Genomic DNA, 21247 nt, shown 5'->3' with positions numbered 1-21247 from the left:
GAGATCACACCACTGCAGTGAGCTGAGATCACACCACTGCATTCCAGCCTGGGTGACAGAGCGAGACTCTGTCTCAAAAAATAAAATAAAAAATAAATTTAAAAAATGAGTGGGACCAAAGCACTTAAAGAAATAGGATAGTGTTCTCCAAAAACACTATTAGAAACCCTAGGGAACAGGAAAACTAGTCCACGTATCAATAAGGTGTTATTGTGCTCCCTCCTGTGGCTGTCGCAGAAACCGCATGGAACGTAACTATCAGGAAAGACAGAGACACCCTTGAACCCTCCAGATTTTCATCCATTTTGGAGAATTGCTGGTCCCCATCACCTTCACAGGCAGAGTCAATTGATGAAGAAGCAGTGACTTTTATTCTACTGTTAATGCTTAAGGAAGCGTGTCAAGGAAGAATTTCAGCCCCCAGAGTTGGTCTGAGGAGCTTGATCATAGCAATTGCAAAGCCACAAACTTGGCAGTCTGCAACAAAACACAGGGCAGTGAGAAAAGGCGGCATAGCAGCTCAGCTGGGAGTTTTGCTGCTGCCCTGTGGGAGAGAATAGTTGGTGTGAGGCCAAAGCACAGTAGAGGGAGGACAAACGGGGGTCAGGGTTGAAAAGAGTATGAGTGGAAAGTAAATAAGAATTCAAAGGAATGTTCTATGCTGATGTTTAAATAAATGTATTATTGTAAAATACATTCCAACTATTGCTTATATTAATTCAAATGACTCCCTCCCTTCCAAAATGCAAATGCTATTTTACTGCTCTATTCAGGTGTGAAATCTCAATAACATTTGTTAAGCTTGGGGCTGTGTGTGAAGAGAATGGCTTTCCTTCTCTTACGTGCAAGGAGAGTGCAGTGTCGTGAAGTCCTCCGTCTATTATTGCTTCATGAACAGCAGCCATCATTTGAGACATAGGATGCTAGTAGCTTGCCTTAGAGGAAAGAGGAGTCTTAAAAATTCAATATGGCATTATATGAGCAGGAGAGAGACTTTCAGACCAAGAAGTATTCCCTGCATCGTTGCTGACTATTACTCATCAATTTTATTTTTTAAAATATGCGCAGTTCAGTAAAATGTTCTCCTCTCCCACAGGTCATGTGCATCTTAGAAGCCTTTGGACATGCCAAGACCACGCTTAATGATTTGTCCAGTTGCTTCATCAAGTATTTTGAACTGCAGTTCTGTGAGAGGAAACAACAGCTAACTGGAGGTAAGTGCAGCATTTGCCAGTGTGGATTTCCTGTGCGGAACCAGCATGCGGCCACGTTGCAAACAAGCACATGATGGAGACACCATGTATGAATCAATGCTGGGAGAAAAAAATCTATTCTTCATCATGACCATGTCTGTAAACAGCTTAAGGTACTTCTGGAAAGTTTGTGTTACATTAGAACAAGGATCAACAGTCAGGCACTCAGTTGAGGGTGTGTGTGTGTACGTGTGTATGTGTGTATACGTACCTGGGATATCAGGTGATAAGTGCTGAAGTTATTGTGAATTGAAAAATATTCTCAAATGCAAGCTGGACCTTTTCAAGATGATTATTTTATAGACTGTATAGTGAGAAACCAAACCCAAACCAAACATAGCTGAAAGGAATCATCCTTGCTGAACCTACAAACAAACTGAAATACTTTAATGAAATAAATAATACCTTAGTATTATATATAATTTCTTCACATAACACACATTGAAATCTATTTGAAATAAAACTGAATCCATATAGTTAAATGATTGAATTAAATCTAAACATCAAAATAATCACCAAACTAAACTCAAACAGACACTGTTTCATATTTGATTTATTTAAAATGTATTTTATGAAAACTCCTTATTTAAAATTCAACTAATTTATAATTCACCTAGGATTTTACATCTTTCCAATTAAAACAAATTATTCATGCAAATTAATAATATAAATACAATCATAGGTAGAATTTTTGATATACTTGAATATCTAAAAAAAACTTTTACAACAGCTGTCAGCACTTAAACATTTGCCAATTATTATAAATGATTTCCGAAAGAGCTTAATTTTATTTGGTTTTTTAAAGTTGCCCTATTTTTCCCTTCAAGAAACAAAAGTTAGTTTTGACTGTAATCTAGAAACAAAAACATAGCATTTTGCAGCAAGTCTATGTCAGAATCAGATTTCTACTAATTAAATGTGACAAATAACATGCATCAAAAGAGTAAGAAAAGATGCACTGGGCGTGGTGGCTCACGCCAGTAATCCCAGCAGTCTGGGAGGCCAAGGCGGGCGGATCACCTGAGGTCAGGAGTTTGAGACCAGCCTGACCAACATGGGGAAACTCATCTCTACTAAAAAGACAAAATTATCCAGGCGTGGTGGTGCATGCCTGTAATCCCAGCTACTCAGAAGGCTGAGACAGAAGAATCGCTTGAACCCAGGAGGCGGAGGAGGTTGTGGTGAGCGGAGATCGCGCCATTGCACTCCAGCCTGGGCAACGAGAGCAAAACTCCGTATCAAAAAAAAAAAAGAAAGAAAAGATGCTTTTAGATGTTGAAGTTAGAAGGTTAAGTTGTGCAAAAGGAAAGCTATTTGTTCATTGATTTGTTTTTTTAAACGCATGACTTAGAGTTCTGAAGGTCTGCCTTTTTATGAAGACCTCATCGGAGAACTGTCTTGAGCCTCAAGCTCTGGTTTTCAAGTCTCGGTTTCCTAACACCTGGCCAGGTGTGCTCCTCCAGGGGAAAGGGCTGGATTTGCTTCTGTAATACTGAGCACAGGTTCCCCGCTGAGCTCTTAGTGACTGGTGGGCTGTGGTGATGTTCTCTAAGTGGGTAGTAAGTTCTCCAAAAGTAGGAAGCTGAAACATTGAAAGCTCCATGTTCCAGCCACTTGCCACTCAAAGATTTGGCCCAAGGACAAGCACCGCGTCATCACTTGGGAGTTTGTTATAGATGCAGAATCTGAGGCCATACTCCAGACTGGCTGATGGAGACTGCAGTTTAACAAGATTCCCAGGTGATTCATGGGACATGAGTGTCTGAGAGCTGAAAGCAGGCCACTCGTGTTTATGCACAACTAGTGCAAGGAGGAGAAGCTCATCTGGGGTGTCACCAGCATGAATTTTTCCTCTCAATTTCATGTTTCCTTTACCAAGAGGGAGAGAAAATAACCGACTTCTGAAGGTGTCATCCATTCCTAACTTTTTTTTTCTTTTTTTTTTTCCTCTTGTTTATTTTTCTGGATACAGTTTAGAGGGTCCTTTTCTTTAGGAACGTTAATTTAGAAAATAATTATATATACATATTAAAAAGAACAGGAAAACTTTGTTGTAAACACTGATGAACTGAGCCTTCTGTTAATCCACAATCTCAGTGGACACGTGGTCCCTCACACCTTCAGCTAATCAGCCCCACGTACACCTCTCAGGCAGTTTGTCCAGGCAGCTTTGAGACCAGAGGTGATGCATATTCATAATGATGGGCCTGGAGCAGTTCGAGGCCCAGCAAAGTTCTCTGAATCGTTAAGGAACTGTGACCATAATTTTGGTATAATTTCAGCCTTGTGTAGAGTTTATTTTTCTCTTACGGAAATGGCAGTCGGGGCATTGATGACAGGCGTGCTCCACCTTTCTCCACTTTCCGGATGGCCTTGCTACTCATTCTGTTCCCCTCATTAACATCCTTAATTTATTTCTTATCACCTATGTTTGTTTGTTTCATAGCTTCCTGCTGTGTTCTTTTAAAACTCTGGCCAAATGATTTGGTGATCGTTTTTAATGTTTTTATTTAAGAGTAATAAACTGCTATAAACAAAGTAACAAAGCCAGTGCTGAGATGGCATTCATAGAAGTCTACTGCCTAGATCTTAAACGCGGTAGGACCCACAGGGCCCTGAAGGGGTGAGACTGGGAACTCAGTTGTTTCCTGTTTTTAAGAAGAGAAATAAAAGGAATATGTTCAGAAAATGTTTATCAGGACAGTGAAAGTTCCAATGTCATGTTTTTGGAGTAAAGTGTTGACAAAACTAAAAATGTTTATAGTGAAAAAGAAAGAACTCAAGAGAAAGAGGACACATTTCTTCAAGTATCCCTTACCATGTGAAAAGGGTTTGGAGTACAAAGGTATATTGTGCGTACTACAAAGAGCAGGTCGATGTTTCCGAGAACGAACGTTTTTACTCAGTCATCAGAACCTGCCGTGCAACATCCTCCCGTCTGCCACGCACTCTCTCACGCCTACGCTGGCTGTGCCTAAGCAAGAGGAAGGGGCAGACACCAGCTGGACCAGATAATTTTAAAGATGCTGCCTAGGGCTCAACATTGTTTAAGTCCAAAAATGAAAGCACTCTTTCAGCTGTGGATCTGATGTTCCCATGTCTCCCAGAGTAACTTAATAGCATGTACTTGTCTTCTGTGCCTGTTAGCATAGACTGAACAGGGTTGATATTAGAATGTGTTAGATGTCAGTGTTCGAAAGCTGCAGTAGCAAATGAACACCAATGTGGTGGCTGGAAACAACAGAAATAAATTGTCTCACAGTTCTGGAGGTTAGAAGTCTGGAATTCAGGTGTCTGTAGATGCACGAGCTCTTGGCTTCTCTGGGGGGACCTCCCCTGCCCATTCCTAGCTGATGGTTGCTGCTGATCCTTAGTGCTCCGTGGCTTGGAGATGCATTGCTCCAGTCTCTGCCTCTTTTGACTCATGGCCTTTTCCCTGTGTCTCTTCTCTTCTCCAAAGGACACTGGTCGCACCATACTCCAGTATGGAGTAGGTCATTGGATTAGGACGCTGGTCACACCCTACTCCAGTATGACCTTATTGTAACTTGAGTACTGTAGTTTCACCCTAAACTAAGGTTTCGCTTTCTGTGGTTTCAGTTACTCGACCTCAACTGTGGTTCAAAAATATTAAACAGAACATTCTGAAAGTAAACAGTTCATAAGTTTTCAATTGCATATTATTCTGAGTAATGTGATGAAATCTCCTGCCCTCCAACTCCATCCAGCCTGGGAAGTGAATCGCCCCTTTGTTCAGCGTATCCACGATGTCTCCGCTCCCCACCTGTTAATCACGTAGAGGCTCTCTCAGTTATCAGATGGTGCCAGTTTCCTGGTGCTTGTGTTCAAGTAACTCTTATTTTACTTAATAATGGCCTCAGAGTACAGGAGTGGTGAGGCTGGAAATTTGCATAGGCCAAAGAGAAACTGAAAAGTGCTTCCTTTTCATGAAAAGGTGAATGTTCTCAACTTAATAAAGAAAGAAAACAAATTGTATGCTGAGGTTGCTAAGATCCATGGTAGGAAACAATCTCCTACCCCTGGAATTGTGAACAGCATATTGTTACAACTGTCCTATTGTATTGTTAGTTGCTGTGTTAATTTCTTGCTGTGCCTAATTTATAAATTAAATTTGATCATAGATGTGTAAGTATAGAAAAACATGCATACAGAGTTTGGTATTATCCTCAGTTTCGGGGGTCCACTGGGATCTTAGAATGTATTAACTGAAGATAAGGGGTGACTACTGGATCTCTGCATTGATGCTATTCCCAAAGAAGGTTATATTCCAAGGTATTGGGGATGAAGGCTTCAATATGTAGTTTTTGGGGTTTTTTAAGAATAAAATCCATCCTGTAACAAAGAGTAATGGAAATCCATTGTATGAATTTTTGCTTTAAAATGATTTTCAGTTTAAGCATGAAGTCATCACTGCTCAAAAAAATGGGCACCCTGAATACTTTAAGAAGCTATCAGTAAATGATACTTTTGTTATACATCAGTGATACCTTTAAATAATTCAATCTGCTGCCAAGACTCTTTATGAAAGAAAAATAAAAAACACATAAACTACTTCAAACACATTTTAAAGAGAGCTGAGTCATTCAAGCCAGTCCCCTGTAAAAGCATTCTGAATTGTAAATGTTCACTAAAATAGTTAATCAAATTGGAATGATGCTACTCTATCTCAAACCAGGTCAAATAAGTGTTGATTACAGATTGAGTTTATACTTTATGGTAGACTGTTTTTCTTTAAATTATCAGCATTTATGAAACAGTTTTTACCATTTTATTGGACAGGGAGTATCATCATCCTAATTTGAAGATTGACAGGTGCTGTTTCTTTCATTGTTACTATTAGTTATACTTTTATAATTTAATGTCAAATCTTTCATCAGAGATATAACCACAAATCATAATATAAAAAATACCAGCCTCAGTTTTATGAAACACTAACTATAGATAAGTAAGGACTGTTTCTTGTTTGGGGGAAAATGTAATTTATAAATAACATTCTAGTCTGGCTTCTAGTCTAGTATTTTCCCTGAACTGATTATTTGTTTTAAAATATGATTATTTAGGTTCGCTGGTGTAAGTGCCACCCTCCTTTAGGATTGAGTGACTTATAAAACATGTTACTATCACTGCACAGACAAGTTTATAAAAAGTTATTGTAGAAATAAAAGGAGAACTTTGCCAACAATGACTTAGTTTTAGCCATACAGCACCTTTTATTTGAGACTTAGGGTAATTTGCCGATATCATCGCCTGAGTCCCTACCAATTTGTATTTTTCATCTGAGCATGCAAAGAGGTTTACATTGCGTGACATACAAATCAATTGATGATATTAATGGCATCTTCTTGTATGTTTTCCAAAAAGTTTTGGTCCTGAAAATATGTGTTTACAGATTATGTGTAACATAAGTATGCAATAAAGTATTTTGTAGGGCTATACAGTTTTTGTTCATTATGAAAAGTGGGGGAAATAGTTTCGTCTCCTTCAAGAAAGAAAAGTTCCTGTCTTTGTCCTTCCCATTGGCTTCCAGAAACTTCCAACACCCACTCTCATCCTGTTGCACCCATCTCCTTATGAGTACATGACCACTTAGGATCTGTTCCTGGAAAGGGAATGACAGTTCTTTCTCTTCTGCACAAGATCATTCCTTGTCTTTTAAGGGTACAAAACCATAAATTTTCATTCACTTTTGAGTGTGTGCAGTTTTTAATATAGTACACAAAACTGTCTCACTGAACATGCACAGATAAAGTAAAATAATATACTGTCTTCATTCTTATCAAATAATCACTTTATTGTTTGGGATCTTCAAAAATATGTGATAGCGACATTTTTAGTGAGCTCTTTCTTATTCTAATTTACTCGCAAGTCACCTGTTTCCTGGGAGCAACAAATCAGGTTGTAAAACCATCTTCATGCGAGGTAGCTGGGCACATGGAAAAGGGCCTTCTAGATCAAATTGCAGGTTGGCCATTGGATTGTAAACTCAGGTGAATAGGTGAATGTCACTGATTCTCTTTACCCGGATATAAAATTAGGGGACCGGACTCCATGGTCTCCTGTGTTCTTTTCAGCTGCTTTTTATTTAATTGGAAATAAACCACTTCTGAAGTTGACTATTTCTAGTATCATGATGGAGTTATTAATGGTTTAATCAGGCTGCCTCTGCAAAGGAGCCAGTGCTAATAAAGGGGTGCCAAGAACACTGGCCTCAGTGCATCTTCATAAATCTTACTTGGCTGAGGGGCCTTGTGAAAAGAGCATATGATCAGCCATGTCCCAAATCTCACTTAGCAGCTAGATTTTAAAAACAGAGTTATTCTCATTATCGAGGTAAATCTTAGCTGTTGACCAGATAAGTTCTCAAACAAGAAAATTGTCTCCTCTTCTGGAATATTCATTATTGAAGAGAATTCTGTTCACCAAAAACAGGGTGAAGGACTTTTAGAAGAACTTACTTGTAAAGGACTGGAAGACATTGAGAGTCCATAAGGCATGCTTTTAACTGCACCCAGAATATGCAGAGGGCCAAATTCATCACCATCGGCAATGCATTCAGCGAGCTCAAAAGGCAGATGTTTGCTTGATTCTAAGCTGTGAGTTCCCTCTGTAGTCCTTAAGAGCCACAAGGCCTGGGGTTGAGTCCTGGCTCGTTTACTTTGTGCCCACTGGCCTTGGGCAGCTCACTGGATCTTCCATACCTCATTTTCTTCTTCTGTCCAAAGGGGATAACTATCACCCCAAACTCCTAGAGTTTCCATGAATATTCAGTATGTTAACATTGCTCTTTAAATCACTCACTGTTTTCTTTTTCTTTCACTTTTATTTCAAATCTTAGATTATCCCTTTCCCAGAAGTAAGTGGGAGGAACTCAAAAGAGAGGGAGGTCCAGAGTCCCCCTGAGGAATGTCAAGAATACTTAGATTTTGATGTTTGTGCCCTGAAAATATCCAAGTGTATTTAAGTTGAAATTGAAATTTACTAATGATAGAAAATATCTTCCAGTAAATGTAGCCAGGCTATGCGTTCTATTTAAGAAATTTAAACCTTAAAGTTACTGGAAATGAAATGGAAAATATATTAAGGCCTTTGCTTTGTGTTTCTTCCAAATCCTGTTGTTAAATAAAGTAGAGGCGTAATAACAGATGAATAATCTTTGTTACCATCATCAATTAGTCTTAGAATTACATACTCAGCAGGACATTCTTTTAAAAGTTTCAAAGTGCTTTGGTTGATCTTATGCGAAGAGCAGCATCCTTTATTGCAAACACCCTGGGCTTAGGAGACAAGACAGTTGGGCTTCAATGTGAAAAGTCCTGCAACAGAATTTTAAATGAGGCAGTGTTAGAAGGACACTAGAATAGTGTATGGTACACAGTAGGTGCTTTAAGTGGTAGCACCTTCCGCTTGGAGTCAGAGGAATCTTGGAACCTTCACGTCTTTTCTTCTTCATATTACAGATAGGAAAAATGAAGTCCAGAGGGATGCGAGGATTGGCAGTGTCAGACTCCAGAGTAGGATCCGTCCATTTGACTCCTGTGGGAAGCACTTTCACTTAGGTTACACCACCAGAGTGATGACCACCCTGACCATGAATAATGAGATGGAAAGAAATGCATAGGTGTGAAAGGGAAAATATTTGGCTATCCTAATTAATTGATAATATGTTTTTGGTGGTTGCTAATTGAAGGCATGACAATACTTTCTGGGAACAGGCCTAAGTGGTCATGTACCCATAACTAGATGGCTGCGACAGGGTGAGATTGGGTGTTGGAAGTTTCTGGAAGTCAATGGGAAGAACAAAGGCAGGAATTTTTCTTTCTTGAAAGAAAGGGAAGTTTATTTCCCCCACTTTTTTTCATAATGAACAAAAGCTGTATAGCCCTATGAAATACTTTATTGCATTTTATGTTACATATAATCTGCAAACATGTATTTTTTCAGCACCAAAACTTTTTGGAATACATATATGAATATGTGGACACTTGTAGAGAATTACAAGAATGTTTCTAGTCAAAAGTATTTCATACATAAAAGAGCTTTTAAAACATAGAAGTCTTGATAAGTCAAGAACTGTTAATAGAATGTTTCTTTCTATGTATGAACACTTACATGAATGTGTCCTGAAACCTGTTTAACTTAGAAGCCCATCATACTCCTTCCATTTTTACCATTTCATTTCAGACACAACAAAAAGTCTGCATTTCTCCATTTGAAGGAATATTAGAGTTTCATGGCAGTTTGAAGTTTGGGCTGTCTTGTGTTTGCTTCCATCTAAAAGCTCACTCAAGATGTATACATATTTTGAAACCCTGCTGATCAGAATTCTGCTAATCCACAGCAATTTTATTCACTGCTGGAGATGAGCTAACCAGGTTGATTAATAATTACACTGTTTTTGAATTTAGATGAAAGATATCAAAGTGACTCCATGATGTGGAATTTGATTAGTTTTGAATACTGCTTCGAGCAGAGTTTGCATATTGGCTGGGATAGCTGGGGGTTAGCCAACCATTTCTCCAAGAATGGTAGCAAGATGACTGTTTGATTCTCCCTTCTCATCTGGTATTTCATGCCTGAAGGTTAGGAACAAAAGGAAGATAATTTTATTTAAAATGTCTTTAGGTTTTTAAAGAATGTCCTCTTGAGTAGTAAATTAATTCAAGATGAATATTATTAATATTAAATAGAAAATGTTTCCAGCGAAGAATTTAAGGAGGAAAAAAAGAAAAAAAGTGTTTAAAACTTAACTTGAAATGACTATCTAATTGATTCTCATGGAGACCTGTGCACACACATTCGAGCACACGTGTTCATCCACTGAGGTTTATTGCTAATTCACGACTTGATACCACCCCCATTCTAATTTTACCATCACCTTGGGGCTTTTCTGTCACCAATGAAAGGGATATTTTGAAAGACCTTTTCTTTATGCACTCCTGGCGACTTTTCCCAGACTTGTCTCTTTAGACAACTTATCTTACTAAGGGATATTAAATTTGAAATTTAAAAAACTCTGATAATCATTCTGATTAGCTAAATTGACCACTTACTAAATGCATTGGAAGGCACTGTAAATAGTGGTTCTAGTTGTTAGAACAGATTTGCTGCATACAATTAAATTGGGAGACACCACATTTTTGCTTTTAGTGGCTGGACTTTAGAATAATGCTTAGCAAATTCATTACATGAGATTTTTTAAAAGTTCAAATGTGTGATATAATTACAACCATTTGCCTTTCTAAGAACTGCCATTCTTTAACACCCCTCACCCAAATAATATCGATATTGGATTCTTACTTCAAAGAGGAAAATTGTAATAATTCACATTTGCATTTAAAATTGAAATACAGGTCTGGCGTGGTGGCTCACCCCTGTAATCCCGGCACTTTGGGAGGCTGAGGTGGGCAGATCATTTGAGGTCAGGAGTTCAAGACTAGCCTGGCCAATATGGCAAAACTCCATCTCTACTAAAAATACAAAAATTAGCCGGTGTGGTGACACACACCTGTGGTCCCACCTACTCAGGAGGCTGAGGCAGGAGAATCACTTGAACCAGAGAGGCAGAGGTTACAGTGAGCCACTGCACTCCAGACTGGGCAATAGAGTGAGACTATGAATCAAAAAGTAAATAAATAAATAAGTAAAAATTAAATTAAATTAAAATACATAATCTGATTATTCATAATGACAAAAATAAACCTATATTAATTTTTTAATGCTCCAGAAACAATGAAATTTGCAGCATGCCAAACATACAGTCATAATTTTAACCAGTGCTGGCTTCTGAATTGCCGATCTTCATATGTAAAGCAAAACTGAGGCTGTGATTACCATATTGCATCTTTTTGGCCTTGTTAATCAACTACTATTAAATAAATTTCAGCACCTTATATTTATGAATTGGGTTATATTTTATTTTATTTTGTAATGGTTTGAAAACAGAGGACTAAATAAACATTAGCTAGTAGTCCTATTACTGCGTGTGGTCAGAATAAAAGGAGAAGATGACTGCGCACTGTTCACACTGGACCTGTGTTACTTTATGGACACCTCATCTACCTCATCCTCAAATACATTCTGTATATTAAACTGTATCTGTGTGAATTCAAATTGCATTTTCCTTTGCTGCAGTGGGTTTCTTCTGGTGTTTCTGGCAGTGAGGGACCATGGTCTATCTCCCTGGGCCTTCATAGCGTGGCCACGTATAATTCTGATTTCGTTGCGGGGAATGCTTGTCAGTGCCTTTAGTGGAGCACTTTTTGAGCAGTGTATGTTAATATCCACCCTACCAACATGGCCGGGACTCTCGAACAGTGAGATATTAATGAGGAAAATTCCAAAGCTTATTTCAAAGCCTTTGTTACAGGCAAGAGCAAATCTTGTTCCAGATTATATTTGTGCACCAAGTTCTTTGTTGGATATGGGACGAGGAAGGATGTCCCCTTAAACCACGTCTTTTCAGCATCATATTGAAAGTCCTAGCTAATGCAAAATGACAATAAAATAAAATGTAAATAGATGGGAAAGGGAAAAATCAACAGTCCTTGTATCTGTTGTAATTAATTAATATGTGTTAATTTATGGAAATGAAATGAAAGCTCTGCCATGTAACAGAATTATTTTTCTTTTCCCAACCAGCCAGAATTTATACATATTTGCTAGAGAAATCCAGACTTGTTTCACAACCTCTTGGCCAGAGCAATTTTCTCATTTTCTACTTGTTGATGGATGGGTTATCTGCTGAAGAAAAATATGGACTTCATCTTAATAATTTATGTGCACACCGGTGAGTAACTAAGTATTTTGTATCTAAAAGCTATGCCTTCAAATTGTGATTGTAATTTGGTAGTCTTAAATTATCTTCTTTCTTTTCAGAGACAAAACGGTGAGTAAAAGGTAACTGTTGGATACTGTTAGGTTGAAACCATCCACATAACAAGGTTCCAACTATTTGTTGAATGTTTGGGTGAAGTTGTATGTGTGTGAACAGACTTATATTTATATTTTACTAATTTTCAGATCAGAAAAAAACTTAGGCATATATAAACTCCTGTACTCCTTTTAAGTATTTTGGCTATCACATTAGTTCTGTATTCCTAATTCATGGCCCTGTTTTGAGATAATGGGCAATATTATTTGAGTAAGTATGATTATTCATTGGTGGATGAAGGTTTGTCATGGATTGAGATGCAGAGCACACATAACCTGAGGGGCGATTTCCTTTGCTGGAGGCAGAAAACACTTGTGTTACAATTAGGATGCCTTGGTCATACGAGAACGATGGGAGTGACGGGCCATATCGACAGTGAGTGAAAAATGTTTTCTCAATATTTGCACTTCTGCTAACTGGCTGGTTTAGTGCGTCTCCGCCACAGGGATTGGTCCAGATTTCCATTAGGATGAGAACAAGAAACAATATGGGGAATGAACCCTGTTCAGAAGAGAAGTTGGTGGGAGAAGAGCGCAAGAGAGAATTGGATTCTGATCCAAACTCAATTCAGTGGCAGGGGATGTGGGAACTAGACTCTAAGGGACATGTGGATTGACTTCAGATACCTGCTGATACCTGATTTATGGCTTATTGGGTGTTTATTATTAGATCTAGAGGAATGGTGTGAGTTTGCACAATTTTAGGAGAACTTTTGTGAGAAAAATAAAGGATGCTATGGGAGAAAACATAGACACACACACACACACACACACACCACACACACAGAAGGGTTTCTTCACTTACCTGCATGTAGTCAAGACAGTGGTTAAGGCCAAGTGATTATTGAGAGAACAAATGGCAGGGGGCTTCCCCAACAAGCCCCCCTCTTAAGTACACATATAGGCTGCTTTAAGCCTGCAAAAAAATATATATCTCTAGTTCTCTCTGCTCTGCTGTGCTATTTCTCCATCTGAAGCCATTATATTCTGGTTGGGGAGACATTAATAAACAGGTTAGTAATAGTCGAGGTGATATGATGAAAAATAAACCAGGGTTGGGGAACAGAAGAGCAGGTGGGTGTCCTGCTTTTAGATACATTAATCAAGAGCCTCCTACCAGGTGGTACCTGTGGTAGAGACAGCAGAGAAGGCCATTTACAGATCTGAAGTGGTGTCCAAGGGAGATGGAAGAGTACAAGGGGCCTGAGGAAACATACTCAATGTTTGAGGGACAGCATGAAGGCCAGGAGCTGAGATTAGAGTTGTCTGGGAAAGAGGGAGGATAATAGAGACAACATGAACAGAACAGCCATGGTCAGAAATTTAGATTTCCTTCAGAGTTGTCTGGAAGTGATTGGGGGTTCTGAGTATGCAAGGGAATTGGTTTTCACCTTTGAAGGTGACTTGCGTCTGTGGAGATGTCCCTGTGGTATTCCCAGCTGGAAGTAGAGAGCTAAATTCCTGGTATGGTAGTGGGGAGGTGGTGATGGCACTGATGGTAGTGGTGGTGCAGGCGATGAGAAATGGGGAAACGTGGGTGACACTCTGAAGGTAGGAAGGTCGGGATTGATGGATGCACTGAGCGAGGGATATAAGGTAAAGAGATCAAGAATGATTCCTGTGACTGTGGCCTGAGCAACACATGGTGTCATTGTGCCGTTTACATCGTGACAAGGCTCGGAGGGAACCAGGGTGCTGGGGAGGAGAAGAGTGGCCAGAGAACCAGTCCTGCTGGTTTTGAGACAGCAAGGTGGAGATGCAGGAGTGTCAGGAGGGCGCTGGAGAGAGGAGGGACTTTGCAGTGTGATGGAGCCAATGTGAGACTGAACACCTAGAACTGCTTGGAGAAATTATAAGACAACCTCTGTCCCGCCACTGCTGTGAGGGCTGAGTGATGGTGCAGGTGCGCTCAGGGGAAGAGGCTGAATTGGCCTAATTTACTGTCACATTACTAACTACTCTCATTAAATTTCAGTGAAGACGTCCAAGGCTATGGATATGGTTTGTCATGTTGCGTAGGTGGAAAGTAGTTAAGAAGTGTAAAAGGCCTTATCAAAATTGTGTTTTATTTACAAAGAAAAACTATTTTAGGGTTTTCTGTTCCCAAAATGCAATAGAAATTTGGAAGAAAGTGCTAATATTAAAGTATGGTAACCCAGGCAAAAGTGATAGAAATACAAAAATTCCAAGCTTCCAGGACATTGGAAATATTTTAAGTCAAATCCCTTCATGTTGTAAAGGAGGAAATCAAAGCCAGAGACATGAAGAAGCTATACTCAAGTGAATCCCTTTTATGCAACAGCAGTATGGACAAAACCCATCCCCTGAGATTAACTTTGTGTTTTTCTACCTTGAACATCGCTAATGGAACGTGCTGACCCTGGGGGGAAGCGACTCACTGGATTCTAGGGATTGCAGGTTGAGAGACAGCCTGTGAGGAAGAGAAGAGTTTTGGGTTTCTCTGCTCCTCATCCTTCTAACGAGCAAAAACTCAAAGCCTCAAGCAGATCCGTAGCTTAGAGTGCATCTGTGTCTGTGTGTGTATCTGTGTGTGTGCATATGTGTGCACGTGGGTATGTGCTTGGCACTGTAGACATATGGCCACTGATGATGAAAAAGGAATAATCTAATCTATAATTTAAATAAACAATTTAACTTCTTGATCTGTGGTTTGGATGAGTCATTTGAAGTGTGTGAGTGTGTGGGAGAAAACAAGGATTTCTGTGTTGAGCTTCAATTCTGACATTCATTTCTCTTTGCAAAAAAGAGTTTGGAGTCACTTAGGCTATTTAGAAAGTCAAACAGTCAGGGGTGACTTTATGAGGAGTTCCAACAGGAAAGAACTTAGGAAGATCATGAATAATTCAATTCTCTTGAACAAAGCATTTACTTTATTAAAATGTATCATAAATATCTAATGGGTGCAAAACAACATTTTCCATGAAAATATTCACCACCCACCACCCTCCAGATCCATGAAGACATCAGTTGGAGCATTTGTACAATGACAATTTCACAGGAAAACTTTAACGGTAAAGCAAGCTGTTTTTCAAGTTAGAATACAGTATGTATCGCAGTATTTTTGTGGTTTATATTATGCAGGTCTTCTCACATTTATAATGTTGGTGAATCTTCTCACTTTTACAATGTTGGTTAGGTTTGAGGAGTTCATATTTGTTTAATGTTTAAATTTAGGTTGGTATCGAATCTTTGTTTAGTAATTATGAGTATTAAGTTCCTTAGTTTTGGAAACCATTTGGCTTGCTCACAATTAGAAACAGAAACCTGAATTTGCGAGCTTTCTGACCTTTCACAAACTGATAATCCTTCTGAATCCCTTCCTTAAAATTGGTCCTCATAGGTAAATGACATTGCTATTCATAAAATGCTTAATATCATATGTTAAAGCAAACGAAATATGGCTGGAGGAGGACTCCAAGCTTCTATATTTGAGTCCTTGGGGACGAACTATAACCTAGCTTAATAGGCAGACAAGATTGAAAACCCAACTTAGGCGTATGTGCCTGTAGCAATAGCTAAGTCTTGGCCAATCCCAGAGGCCACACTTCAACCACTGATAGACTGCTGAGTGTTCAGTTGTTCAAATAAAGTGAACACCAACCTGTAACCAATCCAGCTGATTCTGTGCCTCCTTGCCGATTTCTTTACGGCACTTTCCTTGTTTTGTCTATAAATTTGTTGTGACCACGAGGTGTCCCTGGAGTCTCTATGAATCTGCTGTGATTCTGGGGGCTGCCTGATTCTACATATATGTAGTATATCTACTATTATTAAGTAGATAATTATATCTACTATTGCTAATAGTATATCTACTCTTGTTAATATATGTATTATATACACTGTATTATATGTAGTATATCTACTATTATTAAGGATGGCATTATTATTGTCACATCTACTTGTCTGATGTTTTCAAAATAATATTGCTATTCCTGTTATGTAGAACACACCAGCTTACATGTGATCACATGAACACAGCATCTCTTTGCTGACTCACTCATTCCACAGTGCAGCTTTTAGTGGAATTTGGATGAAGTACACTAAGTCCTAAAGCAAACACTACAGAAATTACAAGCTGCCTTCTTTCAAATTCATTCTTTCTCTTCTTTGTTCAGAACGACTCACTGGATACATGAATCAAAATAAAATATACATGCATATGTAACCGTGAGCTAAAGGCATAGTCAATGCTTATCATCTTAGATGATTAGACCTCCAGAGAGAAGAAAACATTGAAGAAAACATTGCTGTAATTTCTTTCTTTTTTTTTTTTTTTTTTGGAGTCTTGCTCTGTCGCCCAGGCTGGCGTGCAGTGGTGCTATCTTGACTCACTGCAACCTCCGCCTCCCCGGCTTAAGCGATTCTCCTGTCTCAGCCTACTGAATAGCTCGGATTACAGGTACATGCCACAACCTCTGGCTAATTTTTGTATTTTTAGTAGAGATGGGGTTTCACCAGATTGGCCAGGCTGGTCTCGAACTCCTGACCTCAAGTGATCCACCCGCCTCAGCCTCCCAAAGGGCTGGGATCACAGGCATGAACCACTGTGCCTGGCCTGTAATTCGCTTTTATCATTAAAGCTACAAAAGTGCTCTTTAGCTTTGACTCTGTTTTTAGAACTAAAAATGTTGAAAGTATCACATGAAAATTTATGGAGGTTTATTTCAGCATTAAAATGAATGTAAAACTACTTTCTTGTTTGTAACATAGGAATGATATCTAGAAACAGCAGATAGGACGTGTGCCTAACTTTAGAATATAAGTGATACAGATATAGACATCACCTCCTAAGGCTTAGCTGCATGAAAACAGTATTTATAACACTTTGCATAAGCATCTTCCTCCACAGATTATTAAAACAACAAGAAAAAAAGTCTGTAGGTTTCTATATTTTGAGCTGTGGCAGTAAGACTGCATGGATCTGGAATTCCACAAGATGGCGAGCTCTCCATAAAGTCAGACGAGAAAAACAAAACAAAACAAAAATCCAAACCAATAAATTAAAATAAAAATAGAAAAATGAAGAAACACAAACACAAATGCTTGTCACCAAAAGTTTCTTTTTCACTTATGTTTCTTCCTATATTGACTGCTTCCTATATATGTTTCTTCCCTATATTGACTGTTAACCCCCTCACCTCCAGCTGTTTGTTTTACAAGGACTATTTCAAGTTTTCTTACCCTTTGTATATCATACAAACATTACATTTGGGGAACGAATGTAATTTCTGCTTTGGGGAATTGAGATTTAATGCAAGCCAGCAATAGTCATTCATTGTTTATCTTCAGCATACTTTCAACAGCTTAGATGGGTTTAGTCCCAGAAAAGCTAGGTTCCTAAATCCAAAAAGTTATTCCAAATCTCCTTTTGTATTGATGAATGGTGGAAATGATTGTGGTGCCGCAGGATAACATTTGTCAGTAAAGGTCAGATTTTGAGTGCTAAGTTGAAAGCAAGCAGTGTTTGATTCAGAGCGTGTGACCTGTTTCTAACCCGTGTGGCCATGAAAGGAAAAGCTGAGTCACCGTGAGCTTGAACTTGGGATCCTGCTGGGAGCTGTACCTGTCACGGGGAAGTCACGGCAAGCAGCTCCCCTGAAGGTCTGGTTTCTGCTAAGGGCTTATTATGAACAGTGAACCTAATCTGAGAGTGTCACATAATGTTTAAAAAGAGGTAAGGGAAAACTTAAGTACTATGTGGAGGTGAGTCTTCATAATTTTGTGATATAATAAGCTATTTACTTAGTAAGTAGCTTGAAGGTGCTCCCAAGACAAAAGGTCAAGACAGGAGGCGCTTTCATCAGATTCTCGCAGACTCCATTATTAATAACCTAAGTGACAGTCACAGTCACAGTCATGATCAGCGCAGTTCATGGGGTACTTCCCACGTGCCAGGCGCTCTCTGAAGTTTTTGTCTCTGTTCACTCACTGAATCTTCATCCACAGCTAAGCAGAGGGTGCAAGGCTGTGTCTGTATTGTATAGTGAGATGTCTGTCACCCAGCAGCCAAGATCTGAATCCAGGCCCTGCTGACTTTATCCCTAAATTGTCTCCACAACAATGCTGCCCACAAGATGGCAATCACTGTCTTTATTTCCTTGTGTCACTGAGACTATGAAAACAAACTACGCTAGGTCTTTATTTTAATCTAGAAGATCATAAACGTTTTAGAACTAACAGAACTTTTGTTACCCTGGGTGGACAGTGTAGCCATTATATGAGTGGTTAGACTACCTATGTAAGTTAGCAAGGACATTTCACCATGAAATGAGAACGAGAGGAATTGGGTCAGTGGCTTCCATCCTACCTTCTGTTCTGTATGTTACATAAAATAAATCAGAAGCCAGATAGATCACTTGTTCAAGGATGTTTAGCTGGAACATTTGGTAAATGACAGGGGTGGATTTCAAACTAAGGTATGCTTGCTTTCAAGTTTCTGTTCATCAGAACTTTTTGATTGGTAGTGTTAGATTCCCAGCTCTAACACATTTAAAGAAAAAAGAAAAAGAAAAAGGCGGAGTGTTGAAATGATGGCATAGCTGAAGAGAGCAGAGGTTATGTTTACCACAGGGACGCAAGATGCAGTAACTCAAATGTGGCTTCTCTCTCTCTGACACACTCATGCACATGGCACACGCACGCATGCGTGCACAGACCCAAACATCAGTTTTACTTTGTATGTGTTTTCTGACACAGAAGAGAATGTGACTACGTGCTGCCCCAGGCTCCCCTAACTTAGGAGCAACTTGTCTCTCTGTCAAGAGTCCATCTTGGTGGCTCAGCCCAGGTCTTAGACCCATCCTGGACTCCTAAGTTAAGGACAGAAGGAAGAAGTACATTTGGCTCCTACGTAGGGATGGGAGCTATTTAACAGAAGGAAGGGGAAGGGAGAGCTGAGCATTAATCAACAAGGAGCAACATGAGGCCCTGTGTTTTCCCCTGCATGGCGCTCTAGCTACCTGAAAGACCCCCAGCCCAGCAGGCGAAGGTCAGAGTGCAATTGTCAGTAAGTCTGGGTACCAGTCATTCAGCACCCTGCATTGGTAACTCTGGCCGAACTTATCACCTTGGTTTCCAGCTACTCATATAGGACCATCTATTGCATGAAGGTCTATTGCATGAAGTCTATAGATGAATATTGCAATGCATTTCCACATGACTTTTATTTGTATAGATTTTTTCAAAAAATATTGTATGAAGTTAAGACAGCAGTATGATTGGCCTCATCCACAATATCATTAAATAGCTAGCATAAGAGAATTTTGGCCAGAGGCTCTATGTTTGTTGTCTGAATATACCTCAAAAATTCAGACTTCTACATTACTTTTAAATGGTTAAATGTATTATAAGATGACACATTGTTTTGGCTGCTGTTGTTGGTTTTGTTGTCACGCTTGTGATACTTCTGAAGCTAATAACAGCTGTCATTGAGCACTTCTCATAGATTTCCTCTTTGTCTGCTCGTGATAACTGTGGAAGATTATAATTGATTTCCCCATGTTGCAGATGAAGTGACTGAGAGCTATGGTTGCTTGGTTAACTAACCAGCATGGGGCACAGTTGATGTTTGAACTTCAATCTGTTCCATTCTCAATTATTTGTATGAATAGTTTTCAAATGATTCCATATAGTAAAGGAATTTGCATCACAGATAAACTTAACTGCCTCTACTTCAGCAAGAGAACTATTTGCTAAAATCAGCATCTTAACCCTTCTCCTTTCTTTTTCATATTTTTGACGATAGTGGCATCATTATGATTTTTATTATGAAAATAGATCATCATTAAGCCAATTATAAATAAAACAAATATACCTTCATTAAGAGGGTGTGTTCCCATAATAAACACATAAATACATAAATTAAACATGCACACACAACTGCACATGCATATAAAATTCAGCAAGAAACTACCTTCACTAAAATTTTGAGTGTCAGACACTATACTCAGTAATTAATTCTCACTTAATTCTTCTAATAACTCTATGAGACTGTTACTAATATTGTCCCTGTTTGATGAATGAAGACACTGAATCCTAGAGGTTAAGCAGCAGCCTGCTCAAGGTCAGGCAAGGTAGGAGGCCGGAGATGGTGCCCAGTGGCCCATCTCCCAGCAGAGAGGGAGGGCCTGTCTCCAGTAGTCCTGGCCACTGGCTGCTAATGCTGTTTGTCCTTGAGGAGGTGACGGCCAGCTGTGTTGTTTAGAAACGTACACTTGGCTGGGTGCTATGGCTCATGCCTGTAATCGCAGCACTTTGGGAGGCCGAGGCGGGCAGATCACCAGAGGTCCAGAGTTCGAGACCACCCTGGCCAACATGATGAAACCCCATCTCTACTAAAAATACAAAACTTAGCCGGACGTGGAGGCAGGCGCCTGTAGTCTCAGCTGCTGAGGAGGCTGAGGCAAGAGAATTGCGGGAACCTGGGAGGTGGGGGTTGCAGTGAGCCAAGATCATACCACTGCACTCCAGCCTGGGCGACAAGAGTGAGACTCAGTCTTGGGAAAAAAAAAAAAAAATTACACTCAAACTTATACTCTCTGTTTTGACATGAAAACCTAAGACCAATGTCCAGATAGTCACGATTTGGGGAAGACAGCCGGAAATCGACTTTTTCTCCGGATACTCAGGCTGTTTTCAAAGTTTTGCTTCTGGCGCTTGTACTTCCTATTTGAACGAGGCTGTTTTCCCAGTCATGTGTGTAAAAAGAGGTGCCGTGAGCATTGTGGCCATCATGTCTTTTTCTCTCGAGGCAGGGCAGGTGCTGGCATGTTGCCATGCAGTCCCATGGCCCTGGCTTGGCCCTTCCTACCCCACCTTCCCTCGCTGCACAGCATCTTACCTTTGTGCCTTTTCAATCTTACCCTTTAATCTCAGGTCAGATTCACATATTTTAAATTTCAATTTAACTATAAAACCTCCTAACTCAAAAATCTTTAATAAATATTGCTTTTCTGTCACATCCAATAAAGTCTCCCTGATGATGCCAGGCGGCAGAGATGCCCGGGCCATAGGGAATTTGGCAT

At 39.5% G+C, this 21247-nt stretch overlaps 1 protein-coding gene across 1 annotated transcript in view; it reads left to right on the top strand.

Annotated features, from left to right (window-relative positions):
- Positions 1-21247, top strand: part of MYO16 (myosin XVI) — a 569170-nt gene that overhangs the window by 234835 nt on the left and 313088 nt on the right. The window contains 2 exon segments of the mRNA XM_033177288.1: positions 1097-1214; positions 11913-12060. Of these exon segments, the coding sequence (XP_033033179.1) occupies positions 1097-1214; positions 11913-12060 (266 nt within the window).

Source organism: Trachypithecus francoisi, unplaced genomic scaffold (genome assembly GCF_009764315.1).
Source record: "Trachypithecus francoisi isolate TF-2019V2 unplaced genomic scaffold, Tfra_2.0 Lachesis_group18, whole genome shotgun sequence".
NCBI lineage: Eukaryota > Metazoa > Chordata > Mammalia > Primates > Cercopithecidae > Trachypithecus > Trachypithecus francoisi.
The sequence above is the reverse complement of the archived record's forward strand: the minus strand, read 5'-3'. Positions and strand labels throughout refer to the sequence as shown.